Source organism: Pseudophryne corroboree, chromosome 2, assembly GCF_028390025.1.
Source record: "Pseudophryne corroboree isolate aPseCor3 chromosome 2, aPseCor3.hap2, whole genome shotgun sequence".
Taxonomy (NCBI): Eukaryota; Metazoa; Chordata; class Amphibia; order Anura; family Myobatrachidae; genus Pseudophryne; species Pseudophryne corroboree.
The window spans coordinates 1047786738-1047807768 of record NC_086445.1 but is presented as its reverse complement, the minus strand read 5'-3'; the positions used below and the strand labels follow the sequence as shown (position 1 = coordinate 1047807768).

Below are 21031 nucleotides of genomic sequence, written 5' to 3'. Positions count from 1 at the left end.
ACACACCGCATGTAATAGTGATACAGCCTCACCAGACACACGCACCGCATGTAATAGTGATACAGCCTCACCAGACACATGCACCGCATGTAATAGTGATACAGCCTCACCAGACACGCACCACATGTATACAGCCTCCCCAGACACACGCACCGCATGTAATAGTGATACAGCCTCACCAGGCACACACACCGCATGCAATAGTGATACAGCCTCACCAGGCACACACACCGCATGCAATAGTGATACAGCCTCACCAGGCACACACACACACCGCATGTAATATACTGATACAGCCTCACCAGGCACACACACCGCATGTAATAGTGATACAGCCTCACCAGGCCCACACACCGCATGCAATAGTGATACAGCCTCACCAGGCACATGCACCGCATGTAATAGTGATACAGCCTCACCAGTCACACACACCGCATGTAATAGTGATACAGCCTCACCAGGCACACACAGCTCATATAATAGTGACAAAGCATCACCAGGAACACACACCGCATGTAATAGTGATACAGCCTCACCAGACACACACACCGCATGTAATAGTGATACAGCCTCACCAGACACACGCACCGCATGTAATAGTGATACAGCCTCACCAGACACACACACCGCATGTAACAGTAATACAGCCTCACCAGTCACACACACCGCATGTAATAGTGATACAGCCTCACCAGGAACACACACCGCATGTAATAGTGACAAAGCATCACCAGTCACACTCACCGCATGTAACAGTAATACAGCCTCACCAGACACACGCACCGCATGTAATAGTGATACAGCCTCACCAGACACGCACCGCATGTATACAGCCTCCACAGACACACGCACCGCATGTAATAGTGATACAGCCTCACCAGTCACACACACCGCATGCAATAGTGATACAGCCTCACCAGGCACACACACACCGCATGTAATAGTGATACAGCCTCACCAGGCACACACACACACCGCATGTAATAGTGATACAGCCTCACCAGGCACACACACCGCATGCGATAGTGATACAGCCTCACCAGGCGCACACACCGCATGTAATAGTGACAAAGCATCACCAGTCACACACACCGCATGTAATAGTAATACAGCCTCACCAGACACACGCACCGCATGTAATAGTGATACAGCCTCACCAGACACACGCACCGCATGTAATACTGATACAGCCTCACCAGACACACGCATCGCATGTAATAGTGATACAGCCTCACCAGTCACACACACCGCATGTAATAGTGATACAGCCTCACCAGACACACGCACTGCATGTAATAGTGATACAGCCTCACCAGACACACACACACACCGCATGTAATAGTGATACAGCCTCACCAGTCACACACACCGCATGTAATAGTGACAAAGCATCACCAGGAACACACACCGCATGTAATAGTGATAAAGCCTCACCAGGCACACGCACCGCATGTAATAGTGACAAAGCATCACCAGTCACACTCACCGCATGTAACAGTAATACAGCCTCACCAGACACACGCACACACCGCATGTAATAGTGACTAAGCATCACCAGACACACACACGCACCGCATGTAATAGTGACAAAGCATCACCAGGCACACACACCGCATGTAATGGTGACAAAGCATCACCAGGCACACACACCGCATGTAATAGTGATACAGCCTCACCAGACACACGCACCGCATGTAATAGTGATACAGCCTCACCAGACACACACACCGCATGTAATAGTGATACAGCCTCACCAGTCACACACACCGCATGTAATAGTGACAAAGCATCACCAGGAACACACACCGCATGTAATAGTGATACAGCCTCACCAGACACACGCACACACCGCATGTAATAGTGACAAAGCATCACCAGACACACACGCACCGCATGTAATAGTGACAAAGCATCACCAGACACACACACCGCATGTAATAGTGATACAGACTCACCAGTCACACACACCGCATGTAATAGTGATACAGCCTCACCAGGTACACACACCGCATGTAATAGTGATACAGCCTCACCAGGCACACACACCGCATGCAATAGTGATACAGCCTCACCAGGCACACACACACCGCATGTAATATACTGATACAGCCTCACCAGGCACACACACCGCATGTAATAGTGATACAGCCTCACCAGACACACGCACCGCATGTAATAGTGATACAGCCTCACCAGACACACACACCGCATGTAATAGTGATACAGCCTCACCAGTCACACACACCGCATGTAATAGTGACAAAGCATCACCAGGAACACACACCGCATGTAATAGTGATACAGCCTCACCAGACACACGCACACACCGCATGTAATAGTGACAAAGCATCACCAGACACACACGCACCGCATGTAATAGTGACAAAGCATCACCAGACACAGACACGCACCGCATGTAACAGTGACAAAGCATCACCAGGCACACACACCGCATGTAATAGTGACAAAGCATCACCAGGCACACACACACCGCATGTAATAGTGATACAGCCTCACCAGACACACGCACCGCATGTAATAGTGATACAGCCTCACCAGACACACACACGCACCACATGTAATAGTGACAAAGCATCACCAGACACAGACACGCACCGCATGTAATAGTGACAAAGCATCACCAGGCACACGCACCGCATGTAATAGTGATACAGCCTCACCAGTCACACACACCGCATGTAATAGTGATACAGCCTCACCAGGTACACACACCGCATGTAATAGTGATACAGCCTCACCAGGCACACACACCGCATGCAATAGTGATACAGCCTCACCAGGCACACACACACCGCATGTAATATACTGATACAGCCTCACCAGGCACACACACCGCATGTAATAGTGATACAGCCTCACCAGACACACGCACCGCATGTAATAGTGATACAGCCTCACCAGGCCCACACACCGCATGCAATAGTGATACAGCCTCACCAGGCACATGCACCGCATGTAATAGTGATAGAGCCTCACCAGGCACACACACCGCATGTAATAGTGATACAGCCTCACCAGACACACACACACCGCATGTAATAGTGACAAAGCATCACCAGGAACACACACCGCATGTAATAGTGATACAGCCTCACCAGTCACACACACCGCATGTAATAGTGACAAAGCATCACCAGGCACACACACCGCATGTAATAGTGATACAGCCTCACCAGACACACGCACCACATGTAATAGTGATACAGCCTCACCAGACACACACCGCATGTAATAGTGATACAGCCTCACCAGACACACGCACACACCGCATGTAATAGTGACTAAGCATCACCAGACACACACACGCACCGCATGTAATAGTGACAAAGCATCACCAGGCACACACACTGCATGTAATAGTGACAAAGCATCACCAGGCACACACACCGCATGTAATAGTGATACAGCCTCACCAGACACACGCACCACATGTAATAGTGATACAGCCTCACCAGACACACACACCGCATGTAATAGTGATACAGCCTCACCAGTCACACACACCGCATGTAATAGTGACAAAGCATCACCAGGAACACACACCGCATGTAATAGTGATACAGCCTCACCAGACACACGCACACACCGCATGTAATAGTGACAAAGCATCACCAGACACACACGCACCGCATGTAATAGTGACAAAGCATCACCAGGCACACGCACCACATGTAATAGTGACAAAGCATCACCAGGCACACACACCGCATGTAATAGTGACAAAGCATCACCAGGCACACACACCGCATGTAATAGTGATACAGCCTCACCAGTCACACACACCGCATGTAATAGTGACAAAGCCTCACCAGGCACACACACTGCATGTAATAGTGATAGAGCCTCACCAGACACACACCGCATGTAATAGTGATACAGCCTCACCAGTCACACACACCGCATGTAATAGTGACAAAGCATCACCAGGAACACACACCGCATGTAATAGTGATACAGCCTCACCAGACACACGCACCGCATGCAGTAGTGATACAGCCTCACCAGACACACACACCGCATGTAATAGTGATACAGCCTCACCAGTCACACGCACCGCATGTAATAGTGATACAGCCTCACCAGACACGCACCACATGTATACAGCCTCACCAGACACACACACACCGCATGCAATAGTGATACAGCCTCACCAGACACACACACCGCATGTAATAGTGATACAGCCTCACCAGGCACACACACCGCATGCAATAGTGATACAGCCTCACCAGGCACACACAACGCATGCAATAGTGATACAGCCTCACCAGGCACACACACCGCATGCAATAGTGATACAGCCTCACCAGACACACGCACCGCATGTAATAGTGATACAGCCTCACCAGGCCCACACACCGCATGCAATAGTGATACAGCCTCACCAGGCACACACACCGCATGCAATAGTGATACAGCCTCACCAGACACGCACCACATGTATACAGCCTCACCAGACACACGCACCGCATGCAATAGTGATACAGCCTCACCAAACACACACACACACACACACACACACACACCGCATGCAATAGTGATACAGCCTCACCAGGCACACACACACCGCATGCACTAGTGATACAGCCTCACCAGGCGCACACACACCGCATGCAAGTGATACAGCCTCACCAGGCACACACCGCATGCAATAGTGATACAGCCTCACCAGACACACACACCGCATGTAATAGTGACAAAGCCTCACCAGGCACACGCACTGCATGTAAGTGATAGAGCCTCACCAGACACACACACACACACACACACCGCATGTAATAGTGATACAGCCTCACCAGTCACACACACCGCATGTAATAGTGACAAAGCAGCACCAGGAACACACACCGCATGTAATAGTGATACAGCCTCACCAGACACACGCACACACCGCATGTAATAGTGACAAAGCATCACCAGACACACACACCGCATGTAATAGTGACAAAGCATCACCAGGCACACACACCTCATGTAATAGTGATACAGCCTCACCAGACACACGCACCGCATGTAATAGTGATACAGCCTCACCAGACACACACACGCACCACATGTAATAGTGACAAAGCATCACCAGACACACACACGCACCACATGTAATAGTGACAAAGCATCACCAGGCACACACCCCGCATGTAATAGTGACAAAGCATCACCAGGCACACACACCGCATGTAATAGTGATACAGCCTCACCAGTCACACACACCGCATGTAATAGTGACAAAGCCTCACCAGGCACACGCACTGCATGTAATAGTGATAGAGCCTCACCAGACACACACACCGCATGTAATAGTGATACAGCCTCACCAGTCACACACACACCGCATGTAATAGTGATACAGCCTCACCAGACACACACACCGCATGTAATAGTGATACAGCCTCACCAGTCACACGCACCGCATGTAATAGTGATACAGCCTCACCAGACACGCACCACATGTATACAGCCTCACCAGACACACGCACCGCATGCAATAGTGATACAGCCTCACCAGACACACGCACACCGCATGTAATAGTGATACAGCCTCACCAGGCACACACACACCGCATGCACTAGTGATACAGCCTCACCAGGCACACACACCGCATGCACTAGTGATACAGCCTCACCAGACACACACACACGCACCGCATGTAATAGTGACAAAGCCTCACCAGGCACACGCACCACATTTAATAGTGACAGAGCCTCACCAGGCACACACACCGCATGTAATAGTGATAGAGCCTCACCAGACACACACACCGCATGTAATAGTGATACAGCCTCACCAGTCACACACACACCGCATGTAATAGTGACAAAGCATCACCAGTCACACACACCGCATGTAATAGTGATACAGCCTCACCAGACACACGCACACACCGCATGTAATAGTGACAAAGCATCACCAGACACACACACGCACCGCATGTAATAGTGACAAAGCATTACCAGGCACACACACCGCATGTAATAGTGACAAAGCATCACCAGGCACACACACCGCATGTAATAGTGATACAGCCTCACCAGGCACACGTACCGCATGTAATAGTGATACAGCCTCACCAGACACACACACGCACCACATGTAATAGTGACAAAGCATCACCAGACACACACACGTACCGCATGTAATAGTGACAAAGCATCACCAGGCACACACACCGCATGTAATAGTGATACAGCCTCACCAGTCACACACACCACATGTAATAGTGACAAAGCCTCACCAGGCACACGCACTGCATGTAATAGTGATAGAGCCTCACCAGACACACACACCGCATGTAATAGTGATACAGCCTCACCAGTCACACACACCGCATGTAATAGTGACAAAGCATCACCAGGAACACACACCGCATGTAATAGTGATACAGCCTCACCAGACACAAGCACCGCATGCAATAGTGATACAGCCTCACCAGACACACACACCGCATGTAATAGTGATACAGCCTCACCAGTCACACGCACCGCATGTAATAGTGATACAGCCTCACCAGACACGCACCACATGTATACAGCCTCACCAGACACACGCACCGCATGCAATAGTGATACAGCCTCACCAGACACACACACGCACACACACACACACCGCATGTAATAGTGATACAGCCTCACCAGGCACACACACCGCATGCAATAGTGATACAGCCTCACCAGGCACACACACCGCATGCAATAGTGATACAGCCTCACCAGGCACACACACACCGCATGTAATAGTGATACAGACTCACCAGGCACACACACCGCATGTACTAGTGATACAGCCTCACCAGGCACACACACACCGCATGCAATAGTGATACAGCCTCCCCAGACACACACACACCGCATGTAATAGTGATACAGCCTCACCAGGCCCACACTCCGCATGCAATAGTGATACAGCCTCACCAGGCACACACACCGCATGTAATAGTGATACAGCCTCACCAGACACGCACATGTATACAGCCTCACCAGACACACACACCGCATGTAATAGTGATACAGCCTCACCAGACACACGCACCGCATGCAATAGTGATACAGCCTCACCAGACACACACACACACACCGCATGCAATAGTGATACAGCCTCACCAGACACACACCGCATGTAATAGTGATACAGCCTCACCAGGCACACACACACACACACACCGCATGCACAAGTGATACAGCCTCACCAGGCACACACACCGCATGCAATAGTGATACAGCCTCACCAGGCGCGCACACCGCATGCAATAGTGATACAGCCTCACCAGGCACACACACCGCATGCAATAGTGATACAGCCTCACCAGTTACACACACCGCATGTAATAGTGATAGAGCCTCACCAGACACACACCGCATGTAATAGTGATAGAGCCTCACCAGACACACACCGCATGTAATAGTGATACAGCCTCACCAGGCACATGCACCACATGTAACAGTGATACATCCTCACCAGGCACACACACCGCATGTAATAGTGACAAAGCATCACCAGGAACACACACCGCATGTAATAGTGATACAGCCTCACCAGGCACATGCACCGCATATCATAGTGACAAAGCCTCACCAGACACACACACCGCATATACAGTAATAGTGACAAAGCCTCACAAGGCACACGCACTGCATGTAATAGTGATAGAGCCTCACAAGTCACACACACCGCATGTAATTGTGATAGAGCCTCACCAGACACACACCACATGTAATAGTAACAAAGCCTCACCAGGCTCACACACCACATGTAATAGTGACAAAGCCTCACCAGATACACGCACCGCATGTAGTAGTGACAAAGCCTAACCAGACACATGCACCACATATAATTGTGATAGAGTCTCACCAGATACCCGCACCACACGTAATAGTGGTAGAGCCTCACCAGACACACGCAAAGCATGTAATAGTGACAAAGCCTCACCAGACACACACACACCGCATGTAATAGTGATAGAGCCTCACCAGACACATGCACCGCATATAACAGTAACAAAGCCTCACCAGACACACACACCGCATGTAATAGTAACAAAGCCTCACCAGACACACACAACTCATGTCATAGTGACAAAGCCCCAGACACACGCACTGCATGTAATAGTGACAAAGCCTCACCAGGCACACGCACCACATTTAATAGTGACAAAGCCTCACCAGACACACACAACGCATGTCATAGTGACAAAGCATCACCAGGAACACACACCGCATGTAATAGTGATACAGCCTCACCAGACACACGCACGCACCGCATGTAATAGTGATACAGCCTCACCAGACACACGCACGCACCGCATGTAATAGTGATACAGCCTCACCAGACACACACACACCGCATGTAATAGTGATACAGCCTCACCAGACACACGCACCGCATGTAATAGTGATACAGCCTCACCAGACACACACACACGCACCGCATGTAATAGTGACAAAGCCTCACCAGGCACACGCACCACATTTAATAGTGACAGAGCCTCACCAGGCACACACACCGCATGTAATAGTGATAGAGCCTCACCAGACACACACACCGCATGTAATAGTGATACAGCCTCACCAGTCACACACACACCGCATGTAATAGTGACAAAGCATCACCAGGAACACACACCGCATGTAATAGTGATACAGCCTCACCAGGCACATGCACCACATGTAACAGTGATAGAGCCTCACCACACACACACCGCATATAATAGGGACAAAGCCTCACCAGACACACACACTGCATGCAATAGTGATACAGCCTCACCAGACACACACACGCACCGCATGTAATAGTGACAAAGCATCACCAGACACACACACGCACCGCTTGTAATAGTGACAAAGCATCACCAGGCACACACACCGCATGTAATAGTGACAAAGCATCACCAGGCACACACACCGCATGTAATAGTGATACAGCCTCACCAGACACACGCACCGCATGTAATAGTGATACAGCCTCACCAGACACACACACACACCACATGTAATAGTGACAAAGCATCACCAGACACACACACGCACCGCATGTAATAGTGACAAAGCATCACCAGGCACACACACCGCATGTAATAGTGATACAGCCTCACCAGACACGCACCACATGTATACAGCCTCACCAGACACACGCACCGCATGCTATAGTGATACAGCATCACCAGACACACACACACACACACACCGCATGCACTAGTGATACAGCCTCACCAGGCACACACACCGCATGCAATAGTGATACAGCCTCACCAGGCACACACACACCGCATGCAATAGTGATACAGCCTCACCAGGTACACACACCGCATGTAATAGTGATAGAGCCTCACCAGACACACACCGCATGTAATAGTGATAGAGCCTCACCAGACACACACACCGCATGTAATAGTGATACAGCCTCACCAGGCACATGCACCACATGTAACAGTGATACATCCTCACCAGACACACACACACCGCATGTAATAGTGACAAAGCATCACCAGGAACACACACCGCATGTAATAGTGATACAGCCTCACCAGACACACGCACGCACCGCATGTAATAGTGATACAGCCTCACCAGACACACACACACCGCATGTAATAGTGATACAGCCTCACCAGACACACACACGCACCACATGTAATAGTGACAAAGCCTCACCAGACACACACAACGCATACAGATAACTGATGTCATGTGAGATAACAATCATCCAGACGTGTTACCAGTTACAGAGTTCTCCTTTAGTCAGGATATTGCAGAAACAGCATAAGTCCCGTGCCCAACACATCACTAGTGCCCCACACCAGACGCGTCACCACAGGAATGGGGAAGAGGAAGGTTTCCATTCCTTGGGCTTACACAGAATGAGCAGGTAATGCGCCCTCTCTGGCAATAATAGACTATTTCAGCTCATGTGGACACAGGAATTGCCAAACACTTTACAGATGAGGGGATGTAGCCGTGATAACTTAATTTACAGCGATCGGACTTTTCACAGACAACGCAAAAAAAATACAGTGAAAATAGATTTATCGCGGGTCTGCCCACTCCTGTGATTCACCCTATTCAATTGCAAATTCTCGAAAACTAGATCCATGGGGTCGATTCTATTCGGCAACTAATGAATAGCGCCGGGAATTAGCTCCCGACGCTATTCAATTCAGCAACTAATTACCTGCAATTGTCGGGAATTCTTCTCTCATCCCCGGGGGATGAGAAGAGAAACCCGACAAAAGTGCTGCCTCGCGGCCGGCGCGAGGCTGATTCTGTCGGGAATCAGCCTCGCGCCGGGGAGTTAAGTCGGAGAATGCCCGTTCTCGCCGACAAAACAGGTTGAATTGTCGGGAGAACGGGCATTCTCCGACTTAACTAGTTGCTGAATTGAATAGCGTCGGGAGCTAATTCCCGGCGCTATTCATTAGTTGCCGAATAGAATCGACCCCCATGTGATAATTCTTGCCGTCAAAACCAGAGAAAAGTAGGAAAAAGTGGGGAAATCTGCCTGTACCCCCAAAAAAGCCAAACTAATATAGAAAAACATTATAGAAGTCTATTAAGTGGTCATAGTAAAAAGGTTTGGGGTATTTAAATTGTCAAATGGCTGTAATATGCATTAAAAAATAAATAAAAATAAATTATATTTATACAGATACAAATAAGTGATTTTCAGCAAAATAATTGCTCAAATTAAATTAGGAGTACATAAAAATGGGTATAAGTATATATTTAGGTCATTTTAAGCCACTTTAAAAAAAAACTTCCCAAAACAAATAAAACAGATTACTCCCACCTGCAAACCTAAAAACACTTACCCCACCCAGAAAGCACCCCAATATATCTTATCCCATACCTTGTACCCCAATTTTCATTCTGCATTTTTTTACCCCAAAAATGACGTCCTATGGATAATTATTGAAGAGAATTGCGTTTTTTTCATGGGTAGCAATAAAATCCCCATTTTAATTGTGAAAACGGGTTATCGCAGCTAACTGAATTCCCCCCTATTCTCATACGGTTACCCACCCCACAGCAGAAGAGGCAGAGTAATGAAGGAGATTACTTGGCGAGCTGGAGGACGTTGCGGTAGCAGCTGTACAGGGAGCTCTCGGCCGCCGTGCGGTACTTGCTCTTGTATTTAGGTCCAACCGTATGGATGATGTAGCGGGCGGCCAGGTTAAATCCCTTTGTGAGCTTGGTCTCCCCCGTCCTGCAACCTGGGGAAAGATAGTGACAGATGCACAGTGATCAGAAAGGAGTGACGGGGTATAGGGAGGTGGGTGAGGAAGAGAGGAAAAGTGGGACAGGGAGCAGGAAGGGGTGGAAGAAAGGGATGGAGGTGAGGAACAGGGGGATAAGGAGTAAGAGCTGGTGGAAGAAAGGGATGGAGGTGAGGAACAGGGGGATAAGGAGTCAGAGCTGGTGGAAGAAAGGGATGGAGGTGAGGAACAGAGGGATAAGGAGTCAGAGCTGGTGGAAGAAAGGGATGGGGGTGAGGAAAAGGGGGATAAGGAGTCAGAGCTGGTGGAAGAAAGGGATGGAGGTGAGGAACAGAGGGTTAAGTAGTCAGAGCTGGTGGAAGAAAGGGATGGAGGTGAGGAACAGAGGGATAAGTAGTCAGAGCTGGTGGAAGAAAGGGATGTAGGTAAGGAACAGGGGGATAAGTAGTCAGAGCTGGTGGAAGAAAGGGATGGGGGTGAGGAACAGGGGCATAAGTAGTCAGAGCTGGTGGAAGAAAGGGATGGAGGTGAGGAACAGGGGCATAAGGAGTCAGAGCTGGTGGAATAAAGGGATGGAGGTGAGGAACAGGGGGGAAAAGGAGTCAGAGCTGGTGGAAGAAAGGGATGTGCGTGAGGAACAGGGGGAAAAGGAGTCAGAGCTGGTAGAAGAAAGGGATGGGGGTGAGGAACACGGGGATAAGGAGTCAGAGCTGGTGGAAGAAAGGGATGTGGGTGAGGAACAGGGGGAAAAGGAGTCAGAGCAGGTGGAAGAAAGGGATGGAGGTGAGGAACAGGGGGATAAGGAGTCATAGCAGGTGGAAGAAAGGGATGGAGGTGAGGAACAGGGGGATAAGGAGTCAGAGCAGGTGGAAGAAAGGGATTGGGGGGGATGAGGAAGAGGGGTACAGAAAGAAAAGGAGTCAGAGCAGGTGGAGGAAAGGGATTCGGGGGTGGAGGGGGCAGGAGCATAGGGAGTCGGCGAAGGTGGGACAACTTACAGTGACAAGACAGAGTGAATGATTGGAGTGCAGGTAGAGAGGAGCACTGAGCGGCCAGCATGAATTGGGAATGTACGGGCCTGTAAGTTGTGTGATGGCGGAGTAGGCTCAGTAGCGAGTGACGTACCTTTCAGCTTCTGCACATCGTCCTGCAGCTCCGGCCCGGCATAGCGGTAGATGCTGTCTGAAACTGGGTTCTTGTCGGTGAGAGTCTCATTGCTGGTGTTGACCACGGCGGTGCAGTTCAGTAACGCCACATCGCCTCTCCTGGTAAAGACAGAACAATGTAAGTGCGGCCCTCAGCGGCCGGTCCTCCTCAGGTCCGGTTCAGATCCTGATGGCAGTGGGTGTAAAATCAATGGGTGGCGCGTGTTTACTATTGCACGCATTAGCGGAGCGCATACTTGCATTAGGTAATAAGTCCCACGCTTGGCATGTGACTCAGAGTCAGCCGCATTAAGTGGTGGTGACCCTACTCTACGTGCGGAGATCAATAATGAGAAAAGCTCCGTCTCTCAGCCATGATACATGAACATTACAGAAATATGGCAGCGAGCAGTGACAAACATCTGACACTCTCCAGGGTAAGAAACCACAAATAAAATAAAAAGGACAACAATTGTGTACTTAAGTTATTAAACATATTATTCACCCTCAGGCTCCTGCAGGAGAAAGCAGCCAGCAAAATAATTAAAATAAACAAGATGATGCTCTGCGCTGGCAGCGGCCGGGGTGAGCGCGGTGTCATCTTATGACCGGCAGAGCGCAACACTGGGATCATTGTTCATAAGCCGCCGGTAGATATAGCCGCTACTGAGTGGAATGAGAGAAGAGTGATGTTCTGCGCTGTGATTCATGTTATACACTGCGACAAGATGCGACATTCCGTATACAGCGGGAGCACTGCAGTGACACAGCATATATACACTGCGACAAGATGCGTCATTCCGTATACAGCGGGAGCTGGAACGCTGCAGTAACACAGCATATATACACTGCGACAAGACGCCCGCCCACGCCGACGGGAGTCATCCTCCCCCAGGCACCGGCCCATGAAGACAGGGTCCCCCCCGGCAGCAGCGCACACCGACAGGGTCCCCCCCGGCAGCAGCGCACACCGACAGGGACCCCCCGGCAGCAGCGCACACCGACAGGGTCCCCCCCGGCAGCAGCGCACACCGACAGGGACCCCCCCGGCAGCAGCGCACACCGACAGGGACCCCCCCGGCAGCAGCGCACACCGACAGGGTCCCCCCCGGCAGCAGCGCACACCGACAGGGACCCCCCCGGCAGCAGCGCACACCGACAGGGTCCCCCCCGGCAGCAGCGCACACCGACAGGGACCCCCCCGGCAGCAGCGCACACCGACAGGGACCCCCCCGGCAGCAGCGCACACCGACAGGGACCCCCCCGGCAGCAGCGCACACCGACAGGGACCCCCCCGGCAGCAGCGCACACCGACAGGGACCCCCCCGGCAGCAGCGCACACCGACAGGGACCCCCCCGGCAGCAGCGCACACCGACAGGGACCCCCCCGGCAGCAGCGCACACCGACAGGGACCCCCCCGGCAGCAGCGCACACCGACAGGGACCCCCCGGCAGCAGCGCACACCGACAGGGACCCCCCGGCAGCAGCGCACACCGACAGGGACCCCCCGGCAGCAGCGCACACCGACAGGGACCCCCCGGCAGCAGCGCACACCGACAGGGACCCCCCGGCAGCAGCGCACACTGACAGGGACCCCTGCAGTCTGGCACAGTAGTAACAATTCCACAGCCACAGGGGAGCAGCAAGTTACTTATTTGCTATCTGGATACAAAGGTCACCAATAGAGGTGATAAGAACTGGCAGCTGTATTATAAGGGCAGCAGGTGGCCCCCTCCTCGTAGCGCCTGGAGCCCAGAGGGCCCCTCTTCCCCAATGTCCGGAGCCCAGGACGCCCCTCCTCCCCAATATCCGGAGCCCAAGGGGCCACTCCTCCCCAACGCCCGGGGTGCAAACAAGAATAAGTCAGCGCTCACCATAGTATCACCTTCCTATTCAGGTCTTCTCTGTGGGGGAATGGTGAGCGGATCTCACTGTCCACGTGGCACACGGAGGAATCAGGAACATCGCATCCATCCGGCACATCTGTCCAGCACGGTAACGTGTCCACGTCCACAAAACACGAGCGGGCACCGAGGGGATCCATGGGACGGGTGTGAGCTCTGCATGAGGCCGCGGCTTCTATACCTGCAACAGAGGAAGTAATGATGTCACTAGCACGCGTCCTGTACGATGACATCATCATACAGACTGACAGATAATATGATGTGTACGGACGTGTCATGGCAACCCACCGCATACAGAGGGAGTAATGATGTCACTAGCACGCGTCCTGTACGATGACATCATCATACAGACTGACAGATAATATGATGTGTACGGACGTGTCATGGTAACCCACCGCATACAGAGGGAGTAATGATGTCACTAATGTGTATAATGGGGTGTATGGCTGTACCTGTGTGTGTGTGGGGTATAATGGGGTGTATGGCTGTACCTGTGTGTGTGTGGGGGGTATAATGGGGTGTATGGCTGTACCTGTGTGTGTGGGGGGGTATAATGGGGTGTATGGCTGTACCTGTGTGTGTGTGGGGGGTATAATGGGGTGTATGGCTGTACCTGTGTGTGTGGGGGGGTATAATGGGGTGTATGGCTGTACCTGTGTGTGTGTGGGGGGTATAATGGGGTGTATGGCTGTACCTGTGTGTGTGTGGGTGTATAATGGGGTGTATGGCTGTACCTGTGTGTGTGTGGGGTATAATGGGGTGTATGGCTGTACCTGTGTGTGTGTGTGGGGTATAATGGGGTGTATGGCTGTACCTGTGTGTGTGTGGGGGGTATAATGGGGTGTATGGCTGTACCTGTGTGTGTGGGGGGGTATAATGGGGTGTATGGCTGTACCTGTGTGTGTGTGGGGGGTATAATGGGGTGTATGGCTGTACCTGTGTATGTGTGTGGGGTGTATAATGGGGTGTATGGCTGTACCTGTGTGTGTGTGGGGTATAATGGGGTGTATGGCTGTACCTGTGTGTGTGGGGGGGTATAATGGGGTGTATGGCTGTACCTGTGTGTGTGTGGGGGGTATAATGGGGTGTATGGCTGTACCTGTGTGTGTGGGGTATAATGGGGTGTATGGCTGTACCTGTGTGTGGGGGGTATAATGGGGTGTATGGCTGTACCTGTGTGTGTGTGGGGTATAATGGGGTGTATGGCTGTACCTGTGTGTGTGGGGTATAATGGGGTGTATGGCTGTACCTGTGTGTGGGGGGTATAATGGGGTGTATGGCTGTACCTGTGTGTGTGTGTGGGGTATAATGGGGTGTATGGCTGTACCTGTGTGTGTGTGGGGTATAATGGGGTGTATGGCTGTACCTGTGTGTGTGTGGGGTATAATGGGGTGTATGGCTGTACCTGTGTGTGTGTGTGGGGTATAATGGGGTGTATGGCTGTACCTGTGTGTGTGTGGGGTATAATGGGGTGTATGGCTGTACCTGTGTGTGTGGGGTATAATGGGGTGTATGGCTGTACCTGTGTGTGTGTGTGGGGGGTATAATGGGGTGTATGGCTGTACCTGTGTGTGTGGGGTATAATGGGGTGTATGGCTGTACCTGTGTGTGGGGGGTATAATGGGGTGTATGGCTGTACCTGTGTGTGTGTGGGGTATAATGGGGTGTATGGCTGTACCTGTGTGTGTGTGGGGTATAATGGGGTGTATGGCTGTACCTGTGTGTGTGTGGGGTATAATGGGGTGTATGGCTGTACCTGTGTGTGTGTGTGGGGTATAATGGGGTGTATGGCTGTACCTGTGTGTGTGTGGGGTATAATGGGGTGTATGGCTGTACCTGTGTGTGTGGGGTATAATGGGGTGTATGGCTGTACCTGTGTGTGTGTGTGGGGGGTATAATGGGGTGTATGGCTGTACCTGTGTGTGTGGGGGGTATAATGGGGTGTATGGCTGTACCTGTGTGTGTGGGGGGGGGGTATAATGGGGTGTATGGCTGTACCTGTGTGTGTGTGGGGGGTATAATGGGGTGTATGGCTGTACCTGTGTGTGTGGGGGGGGTATAATGGGGTGTATGGCTGTACCTGTGTGTGTGGGGGGTATAATGGGGTGTATGGCTGTACCTGTGTTTGGGGGGGTATAATGGGGTGTATGGCTGTACCTGTGTGTGGGGGGTATAAATAAGAATTTACTTACCGATAATTCTATTTCTCGTAGTCCGTAGTGGATGCTGGGGACTCCGTCAGGACCATGGGGAATAGCGGGCTCCGCAGGAGACAAGGCACATCTAAAAAGCTTTTTAGGTCACATGGTGTGTACTGGCTCCTCCCCCTATGACCCTCCTCCAAGCCTCAGTTAGGTACTGTGCCCGGACGAGCGTACACAATAAGGAAGGATCTTGAATCCCGGGTAAGACTCATACCAGCCACACCAATCACACCGTACAACTTGTGATCTGAACCCAGTTAACAGTATGATAACAGCGGAGCCTCTGAAAAGATGGCTCACAACAACAATAACCCGATTTAGTTAGCAATAACTATGTACAAGTATTGCAGATAATCCGCACTTGGGATGGGCGCCCAGCATCCACTACGGACTACGAGAAATAGAATTATCGGTAAGTAAATTCTTATTTTCTCTAACGTCCTAGTGGATGCTGGGGACTCCGTCAGGACCATGGGGATTATACCAAAGCTCCCAAACGGGCGGGAGAGTGCGGATGACTCTGCAGCACCGAATGAGAGAACTCCAGGTCCTCCTTAGCCAGAGTATCAAAATTTGTAAAATTTTACAAACGTGTTCTCCCCTGACCACGTAGCTGCTCGGCAAAATTGTAATGCCGAGACTCCTCGGGCAGCCGCCCAGGATGAGCCCACCTTCCTTGTGGAATGGGCATCTACATATTTCGTCTGTGGCAGGCCTGCCACAGAATGTGCAAGCTGAATTGTACTACAAATCCAGCGTGCAATAGACTGCTTAGAAGCATGAGCACCCAGCTTGTTGGGTGTATACAGTATAAACAGCAAGTCAGACTTTCTGACTCCAGCCGTCCTAACTATATATATATATATATATATATATATATATATATATATTTTTAGGGCCCTGACCACGTCTAGTAACTTGGAGTCCTCCAAGTCCCTAGTAGCCGCAGGCACCACAAGAGGTTGTTTCAGGTGAAAACGCTGACACCCCTTCATGAAGAAACTGGAGACGAGTCCCAGTTCTGTCCTGTTCAAATGGAAAATTTTAATATGGGCTTTTGTAAGACAAAGCCGCCCATTCTGACAATCGCCTGGCCGAGGCCAGGGCTAACAACATGGTCACTTCCCATGTGAGATATTTGTCAACAGCATGGTCACTTTCCATGTGAGATATTTCAAATCCACAGATTTGAGCGGTTCAAACCAATATGATTTTAAGAAATCCCAACACTATGTTGAGATCTCACGGTGCCCCTAGGGGCACAAAAAAGCTGTATATGCAATACATCCTTTACAATCTGGACTTCAGGAACTGAAGTCAATTCTTTCTGGAAGAAAATCTACAGGGCCGAAATTTAAATGTTAATGAACCCCAATTTGAGGTCCAAAACACTCCTGTTTTCAGGAAGTGTAGAAATCGACCTAGTTGAATTTCCGTCGTGGAGCCTTCCTGGCCTCACCCACGCAACATATTTTCACCACATGTGGTGATGACGTTGTGCGGTCACCTCCTTCCTGGCTTTGACCAGGGTAGGTATGACCTCTTATGGAATGCCTTTTCCCCTCAGGATCCGGCATTCAACCGCCATGCCGTCAAACGCAGCCGCGGTAAGTCTTGGAATAGACATGGTACTTGCTGAATCAAGTCCCTTCTTAGCTCCCCAGGCCCTTAGTCCTCTGTGAGCATTTCTTGAAGTTCCGGGTACCAAGTCCCTCTTGGCCAATCCGGAGCCACTAGTATAGTTCATACTCCTCTATGTCTTATAATTCTCAATACCCTGGTTATGAGAAACAGAGGAGGGAACACATACACAGACTGGTACACCCACGGTGTTACCAGAACATCCACAGCTATCGCCCGAAGGTCTCATGACCTGGCGGAATACCTGTCCCGTTTTTTGTTCGGGCGGGACGCCATCATGTCCACCTTTGGTCTTTGCCAACGGTCCACAATCATGTTGAAAAACTTCCCTATGAAGTTTCCACTCTCCCGGGTGGAGGTCATGCCTGCTGAGGAAGTCTGCTTCCCAGTCGTCCACTCCCGGAAAGAACACTGCTGACAGTGCTATCACATGATTTTCCGCCTAGCGAAAAATCCTTGCAGTTTTCACTGCCCTCCTGCTTCTTGTGCCGCCCTTCTGTTTACGTGGGCGACTGCCGTGATGTTATCCCACTGGATCAATACCGGCTGACCTTGAAGCAGAGGTCTAGCTAAGTTTAGAGCATTATAAATTTGCTCTAAGCTTATTTATGCGGAGAGAATTCTCCAGACTTAATCACACTTCCCTGGAAATTTTTTCCCTGTGTGACTGTTCCCCAGCCTCTCAGGCTGGCCTCCGTGGTCACCGGCATCCAATCCTGAATGCCGAATCTGCGGCCCTCTAGAAGATGAGCACTCTGTAATCACCACAGGAGAGACACCCTTTTCCTTGGATATAGGGTTATCCGCTGATGCATCTGAGGATGCGATCCGGACCATTTGTCCAGCAGATCCCACTGAAGAGTTCTTGCGGGAAATCTGCCGAATGGAATTGCTTCGTAATAAGCCACCATTTTTACCAGGACTCTTGTGCAATGATGCACTGACACTTTTCCTGGTTTTAGGAGGATCCCGATTAGCTCGGATAACTCCCTGGTTTTCTCCACTGGGAGAAACACGTTTTTCTGGACTGTGTCCAGAATCTTCCCTAGGAACAGTAGACGTGTCGTCGGAAAAAGCTGCGATTTTGGAATATTTAGAATCCACTCGTGCTGTCGTAGAACTACTTAAGATAGTGCTACTCCGACCTCCAACTGTTCTCTGGACCTTGCCCTTATCAGGAAAGCGTCCATGTTTCTTTTAAGAAAAATCATCATTCCGGCCATTACCTTGGTAAAGACCCGGGGCGCCGTGGACCATCCAAACGGCAGCGTCTGAACTGATAGTGACAGTTCTGTACCAGGAACCTGAAGTACCCTTGGTGAGAAGGGCAAATTTGGACCTGTAGGTAAACGTCCCTGATATCCAGTGACATCATATCGTCCCCTTCTTCCTGGTTCGCTATCACTGCTCCGAGTGACTCCATCTTGATTTGAACGCTTGTATGTAAGTGTTCAAATATTTCAGATCTCACCGAGCCGGTTGGCTTCAGTACCACAATATAGTGTGGAATACTACCCCCTTCCTTGTTGTAAGAAGGGTACTTTGATTATCACCTGCTGGGAATACAGCCTGTGAATTGTGTGAGGGGGAGACGTCTCGAATTTCCAATGTACACCTGGGATATTACATGTAGGATCCCGAAGTTCCCTTGCGAGTGTTGCTGAAACTCTTGAGATGACCCCCTACCGCACCTGAGTCCGCTTGTACGGCCCCAGCGTTATGCTGCGGACTTGGCAGAAGCCGTGAGGAGCTTCTGTTCCTGGGAATGAGCTGCTTGCTGCAGTCTTCTTCCCTTTCCTCTCCCCCTGGGCAGATATGACTGGCCTTCGCCCGCCTGCCCGTATGGGGACGAAAGGACTGAGACTGAAAAGACTGTGTCCTTTTCTGCCAATATGTGACTCGGGGTAACAAAAAGTGGATTTTTCAGCTGTTGCCATGGCCACCAGGTCCAATGGACCGCCCCTTTATACGGCAATACTTCCATATGCCGTCTGGAATCTGCCTCACCTGACCACTGTCGTGTCTTCGTCTGGCAGATATGTACATCACATTTACTCTTTGATGCCAGAATGCAAATATGCCTCTGCGCATCACACATATATAGAAATGCATCCCTAAAATGCTCTATAGACAATAAAATACTGTCCCTGTCAAGGGTATCAAAATTTTCAGTCAGGAAATCCGACCAAGCCCCCTCAGCGCTGCACATCCAGGCTGAGGCGATTGCTGGTCGTAGTATAACACCAGTATGTGTGTATATCCTGTTATGATATTTTTCAGCTTCCTATCAGCTGGCTCCTTGAGGGCGGCCGTATCTGGAAACGGTAACGCCATGTTTTTTATATGCGTGTGAGCGCCTTGTCCACCCTAAGGTGTGTTTTCCAACTCGCCCTTACTACTGGCGGGAAAAAGGGTATACCGCCCATAACTTTCGGTCGGAGGAACCCCACGTATCATCACACACTTCATTTAATTTATCTGATTCAGGCAAAACTACAAGTAGTTTATTCCCACCCTACAAAATACCCTTATTTGTGGTACTTGTGGTATCAGAAATACGTAACACCTCCTTCATTGCCCTTAACATGTAACTTGTGGCCCTAAAGGAAAAATACGTTTGTTTCTTCACCGTCGACACTGGGGTCAGTGTCCGTGTCAGTGTCTGTCGACCGACTGAGGTAAATGGGCGTTTTTACAAGCCCCTGACGGTGTCTGAGACGCCTGGACCGATACTAATTTGTCCGCCGGCTGTCTCATGTCGACAACCGGCTTGCAGCGTGTTGACATTATCACGTAATTCCATAAGTAAGCCATCCATTCTGGTGTCGACTCCCTAGAGAGTGACATCACCATTACAGGCAATTTTCTCCGTCTCCTCACCAACATTTTCCTCATACATGTCGACACACAC

The 21031-nt window shown here is 50.5% G+C and overlaps 1 protein-coding gene across 3 annotated transcripts in view; it reads right to left on the bottom strand.

Annotated features, from left to right (window-relative positions):
* The window catches only part of GDAP2 (ganglioside induced differentiation associated protein 2), a 114732-nt gene that overhangs the window by 45592 nt on the left and 48109 nt on the right, over window positions 1–21031 (bottom strand). For all 3 annotated transcript variants that reach the window (XM_063956881.1, XM_063956882.1, XM_063956883.1), the window contains exons 2-4: window positions 14246–14456; window positions 12351–12490; window positions 11069–11222 (exon numbers count right to left, since the gene is read on the bottom strand). In XM_063956881.1, the coding sequence (XP_063812951.1) occupies window positions 11069–11222; window positions 12351–12490; window positions 14246–14456 (505 nt within the window). The remainder of the gene's footprint in view (window positions 1–11068; window positions 11223–12350; window positions 12491–14245; window positions 14457–21031) is intronic.